Genomic DNA, 23,985 nt, shown 5'->3' on the forward strand with positions numbered 1-23,985 from the left:
AACGTTTCGTTGTCCTGCGCACTGTACTGCCTATGGCTGAAATGACAGGAACAGTCACTCGTCTTGGCTCCTTTTATACTTCTCTCATTATAGTCTTCATAAAGAGCTTATCACACAATTGACACAATTTGGGGGGGGGAATTCCTTTCCTAGGAATACGCTCCAAAATCGTAATCTATACAAGAAACATAGTCGTCGCTCTGGATAAGGGCGTCTGCTAAATGCCGCAAATGTAAAAGCAAATGCAAACAGTGACGAAGCAACCAAAACGATTTCAGGGAATCTGAAATAATAATAACAGCGCCGATGCTTACGGAATAAAAACAGATGACTTGAGTGGGAGGTGTAAAGCGAATATACACCGCAAAGAACTGATATCACACATTTATTTCGAGCTTTTTTTTTCCAAAGTAGAAAAAGACATGAAAGAACATTAAATACCAAAAAAACACATTTCTATATATATATAAAAAAAACAAAAACAAAAAAATACAAGCCGAAACCCTTCATTTTGTACATATTTTTAAAAAAAAGAAACGACAAAACCAGATGAAAATAAATAAATAAATTATTTTCTTAAAAATTATGTACAAAAGAATGATTGCTTACAAAGTTATTGTGATCGCCAGGATTTTCCAAAAAAAAAAAAATGTAACCAGCACGGATTAAATGAGGTCTGAAAACAAGCAGACGCTTAACACGTTGTGGTCGCTTTGGTTTTTACGCACTGGGAGTTTTGGTCCCAATCACCTTTTTCTCCTTTTTTTTTTTTTTTTAAGTTCTGAATGTTTACTCTTTGAACGTTTTGCAGGTCTAAATGATCAGAGGATACGCCCAGGGTTCTTCATGATGTACAGGAAATAAGCTCAAAATGTCTGTATAAATACTATCAGGAATCGACCAGGTGAACAAAAGGAAATATAGATTCATAACACAGTTTTTCAACATTTCACAGTGAACAGTGGAATTAACTCCTGTCAGTGAAAAAGTTATGGCTTATTCACCAAATAGTTATACTGTAAGCACTCCCAACATTTGAAGCATTTTCTAATAACTGATGATTGGGATCAACAGATATGGCGTATCCCATTATGTTTTTGCATACACTCATTTTTGATTTGTTCATGGTTTGAAGGCATATTCCTGGCGTCTAGACTGCAGTCTTTGGATGTGCATGTTAGTCCGAGTCCTCATTTTGCCCTGAATAAATCACAGTTTGCTCTCCTCCTCCTCTAGAGCTCGGTTAAGACCCGGGATGTATTTGAGCAGCCTGCGTCTGATGCTTGTGCGTTTGGGTTTCCTCTGCAGCGAGCTGAACGCGCCGCACTGAGGCTTTTCTCCGCCAGGCACCGAGGAGGAGGAGGACGTCGTCGACGAAGACGTGGACCCCCTCAAGTAGCTGCGTGTGCTGGCGCTGCGGCTCAGTGACATCTTGGCCGAGGCAAATAACTCACTGGTGGGACGGAGCAAACGGTTACGTGTCCGCTGGGGCTTGTCCTCGAGGGTAACGGAGCAATCGCTGGCGTCCTCGCCGCCTTCTTTGCTGCTGTTGGGCTGGAAGAGGCAGGTTTGGTAGAGCGGGTCGTCCTCGCTCAGGTGACTCGCGCTGCTGTTGGTGCTGCCTGTGAGGCAAAGGGAGCGGGTGGTCATGGGGCTTGGAGCGCCCAGGCTACCGTACACGCCGGCCGACTCTAGAGACTCGTACACGGTCACGTCGCTCATCACGATGCCTGTGAGAAGAGAACAAAAAAAAGAACGGATTAAAATCGCGGTAAATTCTTAACGTAAATTCTTGTTTTGTAATTCTTAAAAACAGGAATAAACATGAAGAAAAGTGTTTTGAGGATATGAAGGATGTGAACATGGCAAACAATGTACATAAGTTGAGAGGTGTGATCTTAACACACACACACACACACAGCATGTGGCTGACTCACAGCACTTTTCTCATCAGCCCCAACAAGCCTGCGTGATATAAATACACACGAGTCTATGTACAGACCAGGCACCAACACAAGACGCCGTTTCGTGACCAGCACATGCTGAGGTAAACGCTACTGAAGTCTCACCGTGAACGAGCCTCTGCTCCTGCACCATCAGTGATCTGTACTCATCCCACTTCTCATGCAAGGTTTGCTGGGAAAACAGAATGACAAAGTGGTCAGAGTTAGAGCAGACATCTGCAGAAGCGCATTTTTAGCATGACGTCGAGAACTCATGGTTGCAACCACAAGGCTTTTGAAATACGGCAAAAAAAACAGAAGTGGCGAGTTTTTAGCTGAACACAATGTGAAATATGTCTTGCCGTGTCTTCCTCTTACTTAATCGGTTGAAAGTCGGTGCTTAGTTCGGAGGTCTAGTTTGCCCTAAAGACACATTCTCAAATCTGCTTATGATAAATAAATGAAAAAATTATAAAATTCGATAAAAAAAAAAAAAAGCAGGGCTCTACAAACTGAAATTAAAAGTAAAACCTGTATTCATCCTTTTGGTATGATCAGATCTTTAAGCACGAGGCAGGGCTTTGTGTCTTGGCGCTAAAGCAAAAAAACAACTCTGCATTTCCAAGATGGCCGCCTCGCACACTTACACCCGACCTTCTTTCCGTGTTAATAGAAATTCTGATAGTAGCACCTAAATCAGTCTTGTTTTTAAATAAATAGTCACTTTGACAGAGTTTAAGAACGTAGGCATGAATTACTGCTGTTGCTGAAACTAGTTAGTTTCCATCTTCAATTAGTTTAATGTTCCTGTAGCACCACATTCCGGTCCTTTATTCCTCTCAAACAGCATATGCTATTACAATATTGTATGACATTTGTATACTTTTTTGCATTTGAAATGTGAAATAAATATTGTTGAAACAACATTTACAAAAGAAATTCCTGGTTTTCAGTTGTTGTATCTCCGGATTGTATCTTCCCTCACAAAACTCTCAATTTCAGCTCTACCTTTTGAGTGCTAAACAAAATACGGACACTGGAGACTCTGAAAAAAAAATGCTACATAAACATCTCAGAAAACTTCACTAGTCCAAAGATTCCTCAGCTGAATCCGTGTGTGTTAGCATCTACCAAACAAGACATACGCCAAGTGGAAATGAATAATAATCATCTGCCTAATCATCAGTGACAAATCTAATATTTGTGTATATAAAATTAAATATAATTTCTACTCAAATAAAGTAGAAAAATTCTCGCCTTTGAATAGAATAAACGTAAAAGCAGCGACAATAGAAACTTCTGGATAATGGATGCAGGTCAGTGTTCCAGTCTTCTACACACCAGACCTTTTTTAATAAGAGTTTTCTCTATAGTTACAGACAGACTGTGACTGTGACTCACTCCAAACACACCCCGTCACCAGAACTGTGGGCTCTCACCACAGCTTCTTATTTAACACCATGTGCTCTCTTTGAAGTACTGAGGAACGGCACGTTTCTCTGAAATGTAGTGAAGTGTAAACAGCTTCCAAAAAAAACGTGAAAAATGTACTGACGTGCCTCCTTACTGCCATCACTGCCAATCATGTTTGAGAATTTATCAACGTGTGGTAGAAATAATTTTTTTTCTGAGGTGGTTTTTGCACACGGAGATCGCTATCGTCGACAACGTGCTAAACTTCTGCTTTAGCTTTCGCCAGAGCAGCTTGTGCTGAGAGGAATGAGTGTCTGAGCAGCACTTCTGTTCTAAAATGTGCTCCTTCAGCTGTGTGCCAGGATGCCGGGGGATTAAAAGGGTATAGGGACATGGCAACAGGTGGGGTGTGAGGTGGACGGGTGGGGCTGGCATGTGTGCATTTGTGTGTGTTGACCTCATGTGCATTGCAACAGACAGTCTCAGGCTTTTTTTATAAGCCTTGTGTATTTTGTGGGTTTGGTGTTTGGGTTTAATCAGAAATCGTGTGTGTTTGTTTTTATGTTACCTTTAAATACTGTAGACGAGCTTCAAGTTCTGCTTTCCTAATAGTGTTACTGTATATGGTCTCCAACCTGGAAAAAAAAAAAAAAAAAAGAGACAAATTACACACAAGTGCACACTGTGACAAATTGCTTTCCGTCTTCAAATTCATCTTTTTTTTTATTTTAATACAGCCGTGTTTGATTCCTCAGCTTTAACACCCCCGGCGTCTGAGCCCCGAGTCTGAGCTTAGCCATAGCCATTTACAAGCATCTACTTCACTCCTACACATGTATTTGATTTCAAGACACGGATATAATATTGGGGGACTTTTTTTTTTCTTTTTACTTCTTTCAACCGGGTTGATGACTTTCTACTTTACAACACCGCTGGGTGCCTTTATCAGCTGAGCAAATTGGGTTAACAATCACACGCAAAGGGAAGCCCTGCACGGGTTCTCGTTCATGTGGTCCGTCCAAAGTTCAGTTTCAGCTTCCAGTTTATAAAACACGGGATCGCTTATTTTCACAACTCTTTTATCTTTTATGACCCGGGGAGCATGTGTGTGTTTTTAATCAAGTCCTAATAAACCTACAGAGACTAAATAAAGTAACTTGGGGCTGAAAAAAAAACAAAAATAAAAACCATACGGTGCAGATTTTTGCCTTGCTTTATTTGAAAGAAAGAAAGAAAGAAAGAAAGAAAGAAAGATAGATAGATAGATAGATAGATAGATAGATAGATAGATAGATAGATAGATAGATAGATAGATAGATAGATAGATAGATAGATAGATAGATAGATAGATAGATAGATAGATAGATCTTACATAACGCTGTTGCCAGATGATCTGATGAGCTGGACAATGTCCTTATGGCGAAATCCTTCAACAGATGTTTCGTTGACGCTGGCGATGGTGTCACCTGTGAATCAATTAATCAGAAAACCAGTGTAAAAAAACCAAGCAATAACTTTTTATTCTCTATAACTATATTGCCAGAAGCTTGAATTCGGATGATGCTATAGCTAATCCATGACCAGGAGTCAGAACTAGCCATGTTGGGGAGATGGTATCTAAGTGGTTAAAGCTTTGCACATTTGGCTCTGAAGGTCACGATTAAAGTCCCAGCCACACCAGGCTGCCACTCCGGGACCCCTGAGCAAGGGCTTTAACCCCATAGCTGCTCAGAATGAGGTCTGGATAAGTGAGTCTTGCCAAATGCCATAAATCCAATCTCAATGCAAGTCTGAGAGGGGGAGGGACCCATTTTCATGTTGCCCTGTCAATCAGCTATGAGTGGTATGTGGAAGAGGGCAGATAGCCTTGGTGTTACCCTGCGCTGCCACAGCTGACTAGCCTCACATATCTTGAATTATGCATGTTATTATTTTTCACTCTCTTTGCTTGCAAATAAGGAATGGATACCTTGCAGATATGCATTTAATTTTACACAAAATTGTTCCCTTTTTCTTTCTTTTCTCGCATTTTTTTATGTTGCTTTTTTGTTTTTTATTTCTGTCGTTTTTTGTTTTCTCTCCAAGAGAATCAGCTCAACCCAAACTTTAGTTTGAGGTCTGGATATTTGGACAATAATTTAATTACTGCTTGTTTTGTAGGCATGTTAGATGAGAGTTTTCAATTTAATGTTACATGCCTGTTACATGCTGCCTAAACATGACTTACCCGCTCCCAGACACTAGTTTGCTTTGAAACTAGAACAAGATGGCAGATGAATTTACAAACATCATGACTGACAAGCAGGAAGCAGGAAGTGATAAAAGTGAATGTGGTGGCGGTTATTTTTTTAAGCTTTTTTTTTTTTTTTTTTTTTTTACTGGAGCCTGGAGTGTTTGAGAGACTGGAGTTTATTCCCTAAAAGTCGAGTTTCCCTAAATATCATGTTATCTATCTATCCATCCATTCATCCATCTATCCATTATAACTGCAGATTGTAGACAAAAACAATCTCAGCTGATTTGGTCAGTTGTGCAAGTAATAATTTAGAGGTATATGCCCCCTATCCCAACCATAAAAATAAAAAGTCACTTTGTACACTTCGTAAACATTTCAGAGCTGCAAGAAGTTGTAATGAAGCAGTGTTGACATGCGGTATTTGTCACGTGAGACTGTTTTATTCTCCTTATGGGAGTCTCTACAGTCAGTTTGCTTTTGTGTCTGTGAAGGCCCTGTTTTTTTTTTAGTAGACGTCTCTCACATACACACACGGTTGATTTCACCAAAGTTTCGAAGATTAAGATATAATGTCAGGCTGCCATTCACGCCTGAAGCCTTTCTTGCTGAACACGATGAGGTCATGAAGGTCCGAGAGGCGGGCCATGGAGGACAATAGCACGAAGCATGCAGAGAATGTAGGAAATGAAACTCTGCTTGGTGAGCTGCCTCACAGCTGAGCGCCGATCCTGTTTGCTTATAATGCGTCTAATGCGTGTCCACATGGAAGAACCAATCCCCCCCCCCCACCAAAAAAAAAAGCTGATTCTTCAAAAGCACAGACGCTGCACATATTAGATTTTTTTTTACCATGTCAGCACTCTGCACCAGCAGACTGACATCAAAACAAACTCTTGTCTCTAAGGGTTCACTCACTGGAACATGTTTATAGAAAATAAAAGTGAGCCTGTCTGCTGGGACAATGATAACAATAAGATAACAATACCTAGAGAATCACAATCATGATCAGACCTCCAAACAACCGAGATCATCTGAAGTGATTGGTATTAACAGCTGAAGCAAGAATCAGGTTTGCGTATAAATATGCGGTTAGCCAAAAGGGCTGTTTATTTTGAGTGCCCAAGTGACTCGACTCATTTCGATGCTCCACTTTTACTTAGAACAACTGAGCTGCATGAATTAAAGGATGGATAGAAGGACGAACGGTTGGATGGACAGACAAATGGATGAGTATATGGTTTGCACTGTACAAACCAATAAATCAATACTTTATATTATTTACATTGTAATAAACATATATTTAGAAAGCTACATAAATAAGGCTATTGGCGATTAATGCACATCATTGCTATTGAGAAAATATTGGAAGAAATTTGCTTTATATTAAAACAAAGGCACTAATGGGTATAAAAATCCAAGTCAAATCTATTTGTTCACCAAAAGGTGCTGCTTTTAACAAAACCTGAGCTTTACATAAACAAGCTGTTACACTGCAAGTGAAATAATCGGCAGATAACCGTGTTTGTGATGAATAAGATATAGATACGAGGATCTGTGCCTCATCCCTTCCCTTTGGAGATTTCCACAGACTAAAGGGTGAATGGAAATGGATTGCTCATTGTTAATAAACGAATGGGTACCTGCGTGCGCTAGTTTTACACATTTTTTTTTATAGTGAATGCATAATTATAAAGCAATAATTATACTTTTCTTTTATGAAATCACAATTACTAGTGGGAGGCTACAGGACAAAGTGTCTAACCTTCATCTAACTCTTACAGAAGGAAAATAAATCATGATGTCATGAAGATTCCAGGACACGAAAACCATGTAGATTTTACTTTCTGGGACGTGTTCAGAAGATGGCTCGAGCTGCCAGTGGCGCCTGGTTTAACTGCGTTACCGGGCGGTAAGGGGGGAGGTCCTGAACTTCATGTGGCATTACTACTACTACACTGCCGGAGGGCTTGTTGACCGAAAAACAGGTAGCACACGTTGGTGATATTTGCCTTTCCCTAAACAGTATGCTGACACGCATCTGCTCCAGTGTTGACACAGTCACATAAGGCCTCCGGGGAACAAAACAAGACGGGGTGGAGCACAACGTAAACCAGTATAAGTTCCCTCATGGTGCTGCCTTTAGCGATTCTGCGCTGGATCTCTACCAATTTGGCCGACAGAAACAAGTATCGGTGTAAAAGAGTGTCCGCTAATACGGGAAAGGGAAGTGGTTATTTGCATCAGCTTTTTAGATTGCCTTGCTTCTTATCACTGTTATTTTGAATCTTGGTGCCAAATACCAGATAAAAAAATTTCAAACCAAACACAAACAGTGCACGAGGTGTTAATGTCCTTTTCACACACACACCCATTTTGAGGCCGGCGAGTTTAGCCGGACTGTCTTCGTGGACTTTGCAGACAAATGTGCACATCTCTACAGAGTTCTCATCCTGGTGGTGCAGCCCGTATGTCTGTAACAAACAAACAAGAAATAGAGAAAAAAAAATGCATTAGGTTAACTCATGCGTGCCAAGAACATTCGCTATCCAGACAGGAATAAACGAATCAGGCATGTAAACACTGAGAAAAGAGTTTGAAAAGTACGAAGGGCCTGTCCACTGCATAGTTTTACCAACAAAACCATGACTCATACACACTTGCTGTAGTGCAGATATATCTACCGGCATGCTAACACCCTGTTTTTTTTTATATGCAAGAGCCACTTTCAGGACATGCTGCTGGTTATCAATGAAATTTGCACATTTTTCTTATTAGTCAACATTCTCTCACAGCAAAAAACAGGACTGTATGTCTGAAGTGTGCTTCTTTGCTTTTGCACTGGAGCTATGAGGATAATGTTGATCTATTAAAAAAAGGTGAAGTGGAAATTGTGAAGTGGAACACGACACAGCTGCATATATTTCATTCAAACCGTAATGTTATTGCCCGAGGTGACGATATGAGGAATATGAATATTGTTAAAGTGCGTTGCATATAAACAAAAAAACCGAGCATGCATAAGTCTCTCAAAAAATAATTTTATGGGTTTACAAACTTGACAGGAACTGAATATCTGGAAATAGGTTGGTTTTTTTTTCTGGTTTTCCATCAGAGTCCATTGAGGCAAGAGGCTAATAATTAATTATACTGACTTCATATCAAATGAATAGAGAACTTTTTTTTGGCTGATTGACTACATTTTCTGTAGAGAAAGAAGTGTTTCTTTACCAACACTAGAGCTCGAAACTTTGTCACATTTCCCACAGATTATCTAGTCAGAAATTTGTGTGACAGTTTCACCAGTATGTATGTTGTAAGTAACCTCAGGATCTGGGTCGAACAGAAAACATCCTCATTTAACAAGTCAACCTGAAACTTGTTCAGTCTTCTTTTCTTCTTCTTCTGTTCAGGGTAACAGGAGACAAAGTATTACAGTAATTTGACCCACACTGACAAACAGTCTGCAGTTTGTTGCTTAACTGGTGGAAGTTGTGGATTTGGTAAGGAACAGAAACAGGATACTGTTAAAACAGCAGATCCTGGGATCAGTGCTTGAAGCCATGTGATCAGATCAGAAAAGCAAACCAAGAAGGACCGAAACGTTCACCATGTCCCCATGAGTCACAGAGTTCTGCGTTGTTGTTTTTTTTGTTGAGGAAGCTGAACACACAGAGATAAAACTATCGCTACAGGAAGACATAGCAGAGTACTTCCATACGCAAATCAACAACGCTGCTTCAGAGCGGCTCTGGTGTGATGACACGCGCGTTAATGTCTCACCGAGGACTTCGCAGTTTTATCAGTGAGATGGTTGTTAGACTTATTTGCTTACCTTCCTGTTTGGTATCAGTAATATTTTACAATATTTTAAAAGCTTATTCAAATGACCGCCACATCTTTTAACGATCATTCACCTGACCTTTGACCTGGCTGTTTTGTTGAGCGACTACGACTACATTTTGCCGGTTATCATTGGTCTACTACAGTGAGTAGGTTATTTAGTAAGTAATATTCAGTATACTGAAATTAGTTCTGGGAATGCTTGTAACTATTTATTGCATGATGTATAAAATGTATTTCCGATACTAAGTTATTGTTACTTACTGAGTGCTGTAGTTACTGTAAGAGTGTCTCAGTCAAGATCCAAAACCCAGCCCAAACAAGACAAGTGCCACACCAACAAAGACTAAGACCAATCTAAAAGGCTCACCAATCAAGACAGTAACAGTAGTGTTACTCCGAGGTTTAAGCAACTGTGGGGATCTCCCTGCTTAAATATGTAATAAACAATAAGTTTCTATGATGCACAATAGTAAAACCACAATGGTATTACAGTTTGATCTACAGAGTCACCATATTACCAGAGAACAACAAACTATACAACTTGGAACGTTTCAGAAATACCCAGATAGTACATAAACCAGTTAAGTTGGAAATGGAGAACACGAACTATGTCAGAAAAAAAAACCCATGCCCTATCTGTCTGAGCTGTGAGTAAAAGTCTCATGTATCACTTCCTACACATAAACCCAGGCAATGCACTTGAGGTTAACACGTGTGGCAGCTGAGAGAGTCTTGAAAGTAAACTCAGTCATAGACAGAGGTAAAGCTGACTAACACCTTTATTTTGTTGCCTCGATTGCTCCGAATAAAAGGTAAAAATGTCACAGAAACACAAAAGGGAAAAGTCATTTTTCACTCACAAACGTCAGAGAACTGTAGTGAAATTCTTCACCTTCCAAACCAGAGTGTGTTGGCTGATGCAACATCTCAAAAGCCTAAACCATATTGACTAAAGATGCGCGGAAACATGGAGATCGTTATGAATTATAGCATGAAATTTAAAGCATTTCCAAATGTTACGACTGTTCTGACTCTCAACTTTCCTCTTTTACTGTGGAGGGGTTTCAGAGCAACGGATGCTTCACAGGATGTGAAAAACACCACTGCGTTTTTTTTTCCCCTCACAGACTGTGAAAACCAGCCTAATACTCGAGCTCACACGGTGTCCCGATGTCACGTCCTGAACCAAGCAGGAAAGGAGGGGTCCAACCTCCTACAATAGCCCGAGCCATCCACCACTAAATATAAACCAAATATCTGGCATACGCTCAATGAGACAGTGGTGTCATGACCGTGCTGGACAGACACAGGTCTCCATAAATGCTCTAAGGACAAGCCCTCACAGAGGTGGTATTGTTAGTGGAGAGGAGGAAACAGTAAAGGTAGCTACGGTTCCAAGGACCAGAGGTGAACACTGTGTGCCAGCAAGAAGAAATGAAAGAATTATGGTTAAGAAGCATGAATAAAGAACCTTCTCTGACTGTGTGCTCTTTCTCCAGAAACAAATCTTTCCTTAAATCTTTAACGGTTATATTTACAGGACATTGATATTACTAAATTGAAAAGAAACGATTGAAGCTAATACAAATCTGTCATTTACAACCTCAGATTACAAAGATGAGATTAAGCCCACCATTAGCTTTTCTTTTAAACAATTAACCCAACCAAGCCTTTTAGCATGCTAGTAAACATTAGGCTAACTGTCATTAAGCAGGCTACTAACACATCCTAGCCTAGCTATACTATTCATTTATTAGAAATATTAGCCTTTTAGCACAATAGTAAACATTAGGCTAAGTGTTTTATTAAGCAAGTTACCCACTATCCAACTTACACCCTCAAGCTAACCAGCATCATAAAACCAATATTAACTTTGCTATCAAACTAGCTAACTATTATTTCTTAACTGTTACCCACCTTTTCTAAATGTTCAATCCTAGCACTAAACTAACTGCTACTATATACCTTCATGGAGAACAGGGCAACTAAATCCAGTTTAAACACTCTCCAAACAAAACCCTCTTACCTGAAGCTCAAAGCCAAACGCTCCATCCTCGTTCTTCTCCAGGAGGACCGTCTTCCTGTAAAGAGAAGCTTTAGATTAGTTTTAAATTGTTAAACTGATAAAAAGGCTTAATTTGTAGATTAGGATTGAGATCTTTGCTGTCAATCACGAGATCAAATAAAGTCCCCCCCCCCCCCCCCCCCCCGGTCATATAACGTGCACTTCCTGCTAATTTACTGTAAGTCATGAGATCAAATCGAAAAAGTCTCTCGACTTGTTTCAGCTGATTTTAACAGATGAATGACTACAAAATATACAAATCAATGTCAAGGCATTGGTTCTTAGTCATACAAAAAAAATGTATAAGTCAATGAAAGACGCACAAACAGGACATAATGGTTTTGATTAGGACTAAACAATCATGGGTGTGCCTATGAAAAAGGTCGGCTCTCCTCACTGAACCACGTTTCCTCTTTCTCATAGCTTCAAAAGGCATCAGTGTCCATGGAGAGCATGGGGAACTGTGTAATATTCAAAAACTGTGTATATTTCCAATTTCATGTTCCTTTTCAAGCGAAGGCTGGGGACCAGGAACAATCAGGTGATTCATATGTGATTTACGATCCTCTAAAGTAAACGAGCGACAGAAGGGTCTCAGCATAGTTTATATGGGTTTATATAAGGAGGGTGCTAATCAATTAAAATCACATTCCGAGTAGTTTGTAGAAAAACTAATCATTTACTGGGAGGCGTACGGTGGACATTTAACTTCATTAACAGTGACAAACACTATGGTGTTTATTCACTACAGTTGAAATCTCTATGGAGACATTTATTTACTAATTATAAAACGAGTCTCCAGTGTCAGTGCTTTGTAAATCCCAGTATGTAAAACCTTAAATAAGGCTTTCTTGGGGTTTCTGCGCCATGACAAGCTGTGTTTTGTTGGCTTAACAACTTCAATAGAGGGAAAAAATGAGAAGCTGGTGAGAGAATGATTTTTTTTTTTATAGCTGCTCAAACATAATTAAAAACAGGAACTAAATTGCCTCATGAAAAGTTCCAAAACAATAAAATGTACTATAAACAGTGTTTTATTAAAAAGTCAGCAGTTTAATAGAAAATTTAATACTGTTGGAAAATGGGTGTGGTGTATAAGGAATTAAATGCTTTAGGACACGTTGTTGTGAGGAAATGATCCACTTTGGGTTGGAAATAATTTTGTGTCTGTACTCATCACATTATCATTATTTAGCCATAATGATATACAATGTTTACGGATAAGCGGAAGAAAATGAATGAATGAATGAATGATATACAATGTTGCGTGTTATTCCTGCCTTTGAGTGCCATGATGGCCTTACGATGAAATATTGTGGGGAATCTGACTCTACTGTCTGGGACGCATCCAGACAATAACGATGAGAACACAAAGTAAAAGCAAGAGCAGAGATGAGAAGATAGAAGAAGGTCGATGTACCTTTCTGGCTCTGGTGGTAGCGTGAGGGGCTTCCACTTCTGCAGCCCTGCATTCTGAGGAAGACAGAAAAAGAGAGAGATTATAGTCAGATCGAACTAAATTCTAACACAAAGCCTGTCTTTTGGGTCAACAGTTTCACCAGCGATAAAAAAAATTCATGACAAAAAAATTGAAATGCGTGTCTGCCTGCTTTCGCCGTTTCGTGAACTTCATGCTAGTTTCATTAGGTTTGAGATAAGTGTTATTTCTTCTTATTTTTTGCCCGAGCTGTCTGCGGCGATCTATCACTCTGAAGTGCGCTATATTGCAAGTGTGTGTAGGCAACGAGCCGTTCGCATCTCAGCACAATAACAGCATTGAGGTACGAGCCAAATCCACACGAGACCCACCCGGGCCTCCGCCGTGTCAAAAAGCTGGTAGTGTACACCCTTGTGTTTTGTCTGTTTGCACCAAGGTCAATTCACCCCTGTTTCACCTTCAATGGCCGAGAGGGCTGTTACCGTGAAAGTGTACGTTGTACCCTAAGCCCTTCTGGCCTAGTAAAACGGTGCCTTTCTTTATTTTCATACACTTGCAGAACGGCCTTCAATGACTTCATTTATTTCCAAGTGGCCCAGAGGCTCCCTTGGGGGTGGTTGTACGGGGGAGGCAAATCTGACGAACACACAATACGCTGTTGTGGCTTAGAGGGTGGTTTGGGTGTAGGAGGTGGATTACAGTAGACTCTTCATAACTGGCAACTGGTGGCTCTGTTCCTTCACATCAAGTCTTATAACAGACACACACAAGCACACACACACACACACACACACACACACACACAATTGGAGTTTGACCCTCCCCCAAGACGCTCTTGAAACTTAAAAATGGCACCTGTTGTGTAAATTTAATAGTAAACGCACTTTAAAACGCCATAAATAAACTTGCATGTACATACTAAGTAGAAAACGTATCACATATATAAAAATCAGTGATTTGTTGCCTAGTTTGCAGTAAGAAAAAGCAGAGTTTTGCAAGTTGTGTGGGTAAATGATTGCTATTACCAAGCAACTAAATTGTTTCTCTCAGTGTATTAGCACAATCATACAAGTACAAAAGCTTCTTGCTTTCTTTACTAGAAGTTGTTAGCTAGAACATAGCTAATTAGTTCAATTACTTAGCTAGAACGCTGCCAACTTCTTTAGTGTTGCTGGAACATGTGACTAGTTATTTGACTACATTAGCAACTTAAATGATATTCCTACCACTTTAAGTTATTTTGTTTTTGTTGGACTGTTTCTCCCAGGAAACTAGAACAATCAGTTAAATAAAGGGTTTGTGTCATTTACTGAGTAGTATCTGGTTACTATGACTTAACTCGAATACAGTCAAATAGATGTCTTTGTATAATTTACGTTCTCTGTGGTAAAATATGTACTGATGAAAGTGCAGCAAATTTGGATTCACTTTAATCCAGTTTAACTCTCAACTGCCACCGGATACAAAACACCTCAAGTATGATTTATGTAGAAATCCTTCACTGATTCACATCAAACCTTCTTTTGTACTGTGGGAGTCTCAGGCGTCGCAGTCACGCTTGCTCGAAATCGCGCAGCGTAATTGGGTGGATGGATTTAAACCTCTTTAAGGAAGTCATGGTCAATTGTCTGACAAATAATGAACCACTCTGGTTGGATAAGGCTGAAGATACCGATCAGGTCAGTGAGCCAGTGACTTGTGCAGCCATCTTGACCCGTGGTCACTCCAATGACGAACCAAACCGTACCAAATGACGCAAAAAAACTCAATTTCAGAAACAATACAGAATGCGGCTACTGTCAGTGAACAGCTTTGTAAAAAGGCTGAGCAGAGACACAGTGGGGGTCCATTGTACTACAGGCTTCTTTCTGCTTCCAGTGCATCAAATGAGCTTTCAAATGAGGGGGTCAATGCTTTGGTTAGGACAGTGTATGTGTGTGTGGGTGGTCTAAACAGGAGGCTGCAAGGACACCAACACTATGTCTGAGCATAAACACACTTCCGTATTTGTAGAGGCCAAATGAGCAACCTTCTAGCATTACAGGTTTGGAAAGGACACCAGTTTCTCTCATTTAATACGACAGAGAGCCGTTCGAACCAATCGAACCTCGCAAGTAAAAGATTTACCGGTGTCGAGTCGTGAAACTTGAGGCCTGTGATGCTCTGAGAATTTCTGACAGTGCAAACTTAAAAGATTTTAAAAGCGTATAGAAGGAGTGAAGCACTCAATTTATAAACCAGGTCAAATTTCCACTCCGATTCCTTCACCCCTCTGACCTGCTCCTCAACCTTTGCTACAGCTATAACTTGTTTTTGTTCACTTCCTGCTCTGAGGTTTTTCTTTAAGTCTTTCTGGTCTGGAACAGCAGCAGCAGACCTGTTCACTGTTCACTTTGTCAATGCATCATACATATGATGGGCCATATCCTTATTTCTAGTTGGGGAATACCAATTACGGGACCATGTCCTTCCAACCAGACAGTGCAGAACAAGACAAACTATTTCGAACCTTTTGCCTGGAAAGTAGTGGATTGTTCTAAATATTATGAATTTTGTTTGCATAATTGTATTGTGCCGCAAGAGGAACGCTTTAATTGTAGCCTTAAAACTTTCAACTACAACTTCTTTAGTTCTACTTGTTGCCTTGGAAGCGGTGACACTATATTGATAGCACAGGTTTCAAGTTGCACCAAATGCAAATGTGTGTCCTGAAAGTTTTCAATAAAAAAAAAAACATGCAACCATATTTCCACTCCATGACAAAGGTGACCAATAAATCATAATATATATTAAAAAAAAAATTATAATTAAAAAAAAAAATGAAAAATTGTCCTGTAAGACATTTTTTCCAGTTTGAGCCTTCATGCATAAAATGTAGGACTAAAGCATGCCTGAGTTATGTTTGTCTGGAGGGGGTTGTCAGGGTGGCGAACAAGCTGCCATGTGCTGCCAACGTATGCAAATAATCAAGCAGGTGTGAATGCCCCGGATGGAGGCGAGAAATAGTTTTCTGCTCTATGCAAATAAGACGGGACAAACAAAAAAAATAAAAACGAGTCATTTGATTCATTGATCTTATAAATGAAGTTTTTCCTCGGGGTTTTTATGTAAACTGAGAGCGCGCGCGCGCGCTGGCGGTTCTTGTGTTAATTGAGCAGGTCATTCGCACGCGCTCTAATTAAGCTACAAAATACACAATCTCAGGGTTTTGTTTCTACTGTTGCTTTTGATTATAATTATTATTGACTGATTATAACAACCACTTCATTGCGTAAACCAAGCCAAACTTTGAACACACACACACACACACACACACACACACACACACACACACACACAACCTAATGGCGGTTTGCGTCTTAATTTATAAGACATATAATAATAAATACATTAATTTCCCAACAAGGAAATGTTCAGTGGCATTGAAAGAATTGTTTATATTTTATTTTATTGCAATTTGAACAAAAAGTTTTTGTGCATTTTTTAAAACAAATGTTTCACTCTTAGAAATGGTTCGTCTGACTTTAAAAAAAAAAAGTTATAATAAAAAAGTGCTATATATTTTACAAGTTATGTAGAAGACTGTGTGCTACCTTCTTGAAGTTCCTGGGCAGGGTTCCTCCGGAGTACGCCAGGGTTTTATAATTGTAAACGTCCGAGGAGCCTGAGGGTAAATCCATGCTCCTACAGCTATCCGATTTGGAGGAGGTGAAGTAGATATCCTGGCCGCTGCCCGTGCCGCTGTCCTTAACACGCCGGAAAGTCATGTTCTTCATGATCCTATGCGGCCAACGCACGCGCTTCTGACTTTATTATGGACCACTGAGTGCTGATAATAGTGCCGCGCGCGCGCGCTCCTCGAAGAATTACGGATACACTACAAACACCAGACCAGCGCTGGAGAAACCAGAAGGGCTTGGGGGGGATATGCAAATAAGCAGCACGCACGGGGCGGGGCTTTGGTTAAGCAGAGACGTGATTGGACGGCGTGCTCGACAATCGTGTTTTTGTTTTCTTTCATGTTGGGTGAAGTGTAGTGTGACTCGGCGCACGCGCTGATTCAGAAAAGAGAAAGTGTTTGGAAGATTTCCTTCAGTTTTTATGATAATTATAAAAAAAAAAAAAAAAAATGCTATTATATGCTTTTCTATGTTTCTTTTATACTTATTAATGAACGTCTTTTATTATTTTATGCCTAATGAATTCAGTGAAAATCGAATTATTTAAAAGGGACCCCTGCCAATAGACACAATCAAACATAAAAAATGTAGAATTATATCTAAATACTCATAGTAATAATAATAATAAAGTAGTACTGATTATCACTATAATTATTTTTTTTCCTATTCATGTTCATATTGTCCTCATTTTGTTTATATGCCTTTTGCTTGACTGAATTATCTAATTACTTATATTTGAGTTTTCAGACTATATATTACAAATATAGATAAATAAATCTTTGACTCATAAACTTTTTTCCCCCCAGTTAAATTCAGTTCCAGATACTTACAAATAATCTACTTAATTCATATGTAATATAGGGATGTATATGAATATATGCTACTGGCATATGCTATACAGTACCATGTATTATATAGCAATAAAAATGCATAATAAAAAACACTATATGGAAAGTTTGTGGACACCGAACCATGAGTCGTGTGTGTGTGTGTGTGTGTGTGTGTGTGTGTGTGTGTGTGTGTGTGTGTGTGTGTATGTGAACATCCTATTCCACATTTAATCCCCATTTGCTGTTATAATAATCTCCGCTCTTCTGGGAAAATGTTTTACTAGACTTCAGAATGTGTTTGTAGAGATTTGTGTGAGATTCATTCATCTACAAAGTGATAGCTAAGTCAGGTAGTGATTGGTGAGGTGAGGAGGGCTGGGGTTCAGTCAGCATTTACATTCACCCCAAAAGTGTTCAATAGGGTTGATGTCAGAGCTCTATAGCAGTAGATCTTCCACACCAGGCCATTTAAAGCATATCTTCATGGAGCTGGCACTGTGCACAGGGTCATTGTCATGCTGGAACAGGAGACATTCTATACAATTGTATACCTCCAACAGTTTGGGGAAGAACCACATATGGCTGGAAAATTCAGGTGTCCCAATACTTTTGTCCAAATAATGTATCAATGAATAACAGAATAAATAGAAGTCTACTCTGATTCGGAGTGTGATTGTCGAATAGAAACAGTGCCATCTAGTGTGCAAGAGAATGAAATACACTTTCATGCTAATCTATTTCACAAAAAAAATCCTTAAAATGCAAGAAAAAAAACGCATTACACATTTTGTGCCATTTATTCAGTCATCTTTACAGGCAGTAATCTGAAAGCTCTACATTCTCAAGAAATAAGCAGGAGAAAATGGCAGAATGACATCAACTCTTAAAAGGCATGTGACTTCTCACAATCTACTTTTTTTTAAGCATGTGTGTGTTTGCAGGATTAAGATCTATGTTTTTAAGACATGCATCAACACAGTTAAGTTATAAACTTGAACATGACAAGCTGTTATAACGTACTAAATCGTATAATCAGATGATCAGCTCGAAGAGATTGTGTTATCTAAATACTACACCTCAAACTGTGGGTGTAAAGACGATCACAGGCTGCTTTGGCAATCTTCGCATGCTCAGATATTTGCTCTAATCCCTAAGGCCTAACACCTAACACAGCCAGTTTATACCTTGATGTTAATAGCGATTAGTATTTTTAGAAGAAGAAGATTTAAGCAGACCAAAAAACAAAAACCAAAGCCGTAATGTATATCCGCTGTGATCTTGACCTTCCGGTTACTGTGAAGGACGACTGAAACGGCACGACGTACGGGGATCAAGTTCAATTAACACTGCGTTCTTGATGCACCACTGAGGTAAATGAAAGTTTGAACAGTAAGGGTTTAAAATAAGAAACGAAGCATCATATTCTATGTATATTATCCTTTTCGATATATACACACACACACACACACACATACAGTTTGGCCACATTGTTTTCAGCATCCATATATAAATATAAATTGCTATATATGGACCACATATACACGTCAGGTTGCTGATACAGATGCAGGCGCAGAGGCGAACGCAGGCACAGACACTACTTCAGGTTGAAAAAGCCGGAGGATTTGGCTTGAGGAGCCATCAGCATACAGGCTTGGTTCTTGTGTGTGATATTAATCTAAGGAGAGAGAGAGAAAAAAAAAATATGACTTCAGAACACTGATCAAGAAGACATTTAGTATAATTTACATACATACATACATACAGTGAGGAAAATAAGTATTTGAACACCCTGCTATTTTGCAAGTTCTCCCACTTAGAAATCATGGACGGGTCTGAAATTGTCATCGTAGGTGCATGTCCACTGTGAGGGACATAATCTAAAAAAAAAAAATCCAGAAATCACAATATATGATTTTTAAACTATTTATTTGTATGATACAGCTGCAAATAAGTATTTGAACACCTGTCTATCAGCTAGAATTCTGACCCTCAAAGACCTGTTAGTCTGCCTTTAAAATGTCCACCTCCACTACATTTATTATTCTAAATTAGATGCACCTGTTTGAGGTCGTTAGCTGCATAAAGACACCTGTCCACCCCATACAATTAGTAAGAATCCAACTACTAACATGGCCAAGACCAAAGAGCTGTCCAAAGACACTAGAGACAAAATTGTACACCTCCACAAGGCTGGAAAGGGCTACGGGGAAATTGCCAAGCAGCTTGGTGAAAAAAGGTCCACTGTTGGAGCAATCATTAGAAAATGGAAGAAGCTAAACATGACCGTCAATCTCCCTCGGACTGGGGTTCCATGCAAGATCTCACCTCGTGGGGTCTCAATGATCCTAAGGAAGGTGAGAAATCAGCCCAGAACTACACGGGAGGAGCTGGTCAATGACCTGAAAAGAGCTGGGACCACCGTTTCCAAGGTTACTGTTGGTAATACACTAAGACGTCATGGTTTGAAATCATGCATGGCACGGAAGGTTCCCCTGCTTAAACCAGCACATGTCCAGGCACGTCTTAAGTTTGCCAATGACCATTTGGATGATCCAGAGGAGTCATGGGAGAAAGTCATGTGGTCAGATGAGACCAAAATAGAACTTTTGGGTCATAATTCCACAAAACGTGTTTGGAGGAAGAAGAATGATGAGTACCATTCGAAGAACACCATCCCTACTGTGAAGCATTGGGGTGGTAGCATCATGCTTTGGGGGTGTTTTTCTGCACATGGGACAGGGCGACTGCACTGTATTAAGGAGAGGATGACCAGGGCCATGTATTGCGAGATTTTGGGGAACAACCTCCTTCCCTCAGTTAGAGCATTGAAGATGGGTCAAGGCTGGGTCTTCCAACATGACAATGACCCGAAGCACACAGCCAGGATAACCAAGGAGTGGCTCTGTAAGAATCATATCAAGGTTCTGGCGTGGCCTAGCCAGTCTCCAGACCTAAACCCAATAGAGAATCTTTGGAGGGAGCTCAAACTCTGTGTTTCTCAGCGACAGGCCAGAAACCTGACTGATCTAGAGAAGATCTGTGTGGAGGAGTGGGCCAAAATCCCTCCTGCAGTGTGTGCAAACCTGGTGAAAAACTACAGGAAACGTTTGACCTCTGTAATTGCAAACAAAGGCTACTGTACCAAATATTAACATTGACTTTCTCAGGTGTTCAAATACTTATTTGCAGCTGTATCATACAAATAAATAGTTTAAAAATCATACATTGTGATTTCTGGATTTTATTTTTTAGATTATGTCTCTCACAGTGGACATGCACCTACGATGACAATTTCAGACCCCTCCATGATTTCTAAGTGGGAGAACTTGCAAAATAGCAGGGTGTTCAAATACTTATTTTCCTCACTGTATATACATACATACATGTTTGCAGACACCTGGCCATAAGATTGTAATGTGCTTCCAGAGCATCCCATTCAACATTTATTCCCTATTTGCTCTTTGCACTCTTCTGGGAACAGGTTTTATTATTTGCATGAGATAATCGGATTTAAATCGTTTTAAATGATTTCGTCTTCTGTGAAACATGCAAATATCTTTTACCAGGCTCTTACTGAGAATCAGTAAATATTTACACCTTACATAATCATTAGAATTAAATGTACAAGTCCCTCAGCTGTCCCAAGTGTAAAAAAACATGCGTCTCAAAATCACGTAGCTGCGGTTCGAAAGGGCTGAAACATGCAAAAGATGCTATTTTTTGTGTGTTATTTTTCTTTTTTATTATTGTGTTTATCTTTTATAAAAATATGTGCAACTTGAAGCTTCCTTCACCAAAACAAATTCCTTGTAAAAACCCTTGTAAATGCTCTTTCTGATACTGAAACACAAATATGCAACTCCTAGAAAATTTGTCTTATAAAGAATGTGCAGCTCAAAGCAAACGATGGAAATATAAACAGCCCAAAACCCTAATACAGCCGGGATCATCCAAGGTAACAACATACATGTGTGTATATATATTAACATCTGAAAAGGGTTATTCGGGGGCATAAGTCAATAAAATGCGATCGTTCAATCGTTATTAAATTTGGCAGATTTTGCAGGGCGTACGTAAACTTTTGACCCCAACTGTACAAACTTGGATGTAAAAGAAAGTTTTGTTTACTTTGCAAAAAAAAAAAAAAAAACTGTGAGTCATCCCGTGAATATTTAAATACCCCCAGGTCCATGTACACACCCCTCTAAAAGGACACTTAAGCATAGAAAAGCAGATTTATCACATTGATTGCGCTGTGGTTTATAGACTCTTTACTTTATAGTCCCTTCGGTTTATACAAAGACATTAACAAGTATAATGAGCAATTAAAAGCTACTGCACACTTACAGTACACGGCGGCTGCATCCACGGCTCTCCGTCGATCTGCATGGGCATAGGCTTCTTTGTCCTGTCAGCAAACAACACAATTTCAAATACAATTCAAATGTAATTATAGGAGACAACAGTCTTTTATTCTTCTCTAAATGAATCTACGCATGACAAAAAAAAACAGCACCATCTAAAAGTGTGAACTAACGACTATCCATTATATGTAGATGAAGAAGGTGGGGGTGAAGCTGACACCAACCTTCAGGGTGTCCACATCCTGGACATGTCACAACATGTGCCACAACATAAAGTAAAATACAAATAAAATAATATTATATATATATATATATATATATATATATATATATATATATATATATATATATATATATATATATATCTTCTATTTCTTTCGGGTTCTCCCATTAGGGGGCGCCACAGCAGATCCTCTGTCTCCATACCCTCCTGTCCTCTACATCTGCCTCTTTCAAACCCACTACCTGCATGTCCTCCCTTACCACATCCATAAACCTCCTCCTTGGCCTTCCTCTTTTCCTCCTTCCTGGTGGCTTCACTCTCAACATTCTTCTTTTATTTATTTATTTTCTAAATGTGATGGTTACGAACTTCACGGCAAAACTCGGCTGTAAATAAAACGATATCCTAAACAGTCAGCCATTTTGGAATTGCAGGATCACATGACGATCATATGGCAATGTTTCTTGCTTCATCAGTGCGAGACCGGGGTTTATTTCTTTGTCGTAATGCTACATCGTTACAGAGGGACTCAGACTCTTACGTCATCCTCATAATATTCACTACAATTGCTCTGAACCAGATTTCTTTTTTGCATCACTACATCCCGAAGCCATCAGCCAATACACAGAAAGATATCTACACTACTACATTTACTTTTGTACTCCACATACTATATTTTTATAATTATGACATATACAGTATATAATCTTTTTATTCACTTTGGAGAACAGATTTGAAAAGGATGAGTCTTCATGGCATAATAACACTGTTTTACTGTAAGTGTGTGGAAACGTAAACCTGATATGGAAGAATCTTTTAAATGTTGTGCCATTTTAGTGTGTACTAGACACCTGTGTGCATGTCTGTGTGTGTGTGTGTGTGTGTGTTAGTAGTGGACATACTCCTATACACAGGACTCCAGTAATATATTCCATAAATACAAACACAAACTTCAGTATGAAAAGTTAAAGTAGTGATAATAAGGAGAGAGTTTTCTACAGTTGAAGAGAATCGTTACGCTAAACAGTCTCTCACCAGCACCGTGAGCTTACGCTTGTGCTCCTGCCACAGCGTCTTATTTAACTCTAGGTATGAATACTTAAAATGCACCTAAGCACAATAATAAAGAACAAATATTTCTTTACTATCTACAATTTCTTTACTGTGTGTGTGTGTGTGTGTGTTTGTGTGTGTGTGTGTGTGTGTGTGTGTGTGCGTGTGTGATGGCTGACCTAATGGTGATCTGGGAGGTCTTGGCGAGCCGGACAGCACTCTTGAGCCCTGTGTAGATTTGTCCCATTTCCATGGCTCCTTCCAGACCCACCACCTCCAGACGCTTATCACTCATGTCTAAAGGCACATAAACATTGATGATCACGGTGCCTGATTCATAATCATTCCTTATTGAGATTCAGAACTGACCCTTGGCAATATATATATATATACATATATATATATATATATATATATATATATATATATATATTTATATATATACATACACAGTGGAACCCGGTTATGTCGATGTCCTAGGGGGTCGCCAAAAAGCATGGAGGTAACCGATGATCGAGATAAACGAAAATCAAAATGGCGGCAGTATATTAACGTGCTTGAAATTTCTTTATGTACATGATTTAATAAATGAGAATGTGCATGCACGTGTTTTTTGAGGGTTTTTTACACAGCAGCGTTGCTGCGATTTGTTTGATGAAGTCATGTTATAAAAACACATACAGTACATGTTTATCTGTCAGGAATCCACCTGCCACGCCCCCTTCAGCCCCCTTCAGCGTGTCAGGTGTTTTCTCGGCCGCTTTCTCTGAAGCTCCCGGCTTCAATTGCGCACATATGGTGCTCGTTTATCTTCATCACCAGCTCCTATTTAAACTTCCACACTCTCACTGTCCGTTATTGTTGGTATATGTTGGTTCACGGCGGTCGTTGTTATCG

At 39.5% G+C, this 23,985-nt stretch overlaps 2 protein-coding genes across 3 annotated transcripts in view; both read right to left on the bottom strand.

Annotated features, from left to right (window-relative positions):
* Positions 1 to 760: 760 nt before the first annotated feature.
* On the bottom strand, positions 761 to 16,851 carry tamalin (trafficking regulator and scaffold protein tamalin). Its single transcript, XM_083520980.1, has 8 exons — positions 16,532 to 16,851; positions 12,921 to 12,973; positions 11,462 to 11,516; positions 7,961 to 8,063; positions 4,729 to 4,822; positions 3,925 to 3,991; positions 2,070 to 2,136; positions 761 to 1,730 (listed from the first exon to the last, which is right to left on the bottom strand). The coding sequence occupies exons 1-8, from the start codon at positions 16,712 to 16,714 to the stop codon at positions 1,210 to 1,212; spliced, it is 1,143 nt and encodes a 380-aa protein (XP_083377106.1). The 5' UTR covers positions 16,715 to 16,851; the 3' UTR covers positions 761 to 1,209.
* A 1,375-nt stretch (positions 16,852 to 18,226) lies between these two features.
* The window catches only part of dgkaa (diacylglycerol kinase, alpha a), a 57,174-nt gene continuing 51,415 nt past the window's right edge, over positions 18,227 to 23,985 (bottom strand). For both annotated transcript variants that reach the window (XM_083520902.1, XM_083520903.1), the window contains exons 22-24: positions 23,268 to 23,385; positions 21,796 to 21,856; positions 18,227 to 19,123 (exon numbers count right to left, since the gene is read on the bottom strand). In XM_083520902.1, the coding sequence (XP_083377028.1) occupies positions 19,043 to 19,123; positions 21,796 to 21,856; positions 23,268 to 23,385 (260 nt within the window). In that variant the 3' untranslated portion in view covers positions 18,227 to 19,042. The remainder of the gene's footprint in view (positions 19,124 to 21,795; positions 21,857 to 23,267; positions 23,386 to 23,985) is intronic.

The sequence above is a fragment of the Silurus aristotelis genome (assembly GCF_946808225.1).
Source record: "Silurus aristotelis genome assembly, chromosome: 19".
Classification (NCBI taxonomy): domain Eukaryota; kingdom Metazoa; phylum Chordata; class Actinopteri; order Siluriformes; family Siluridae; genus Silurus; species Silurus aristotelis.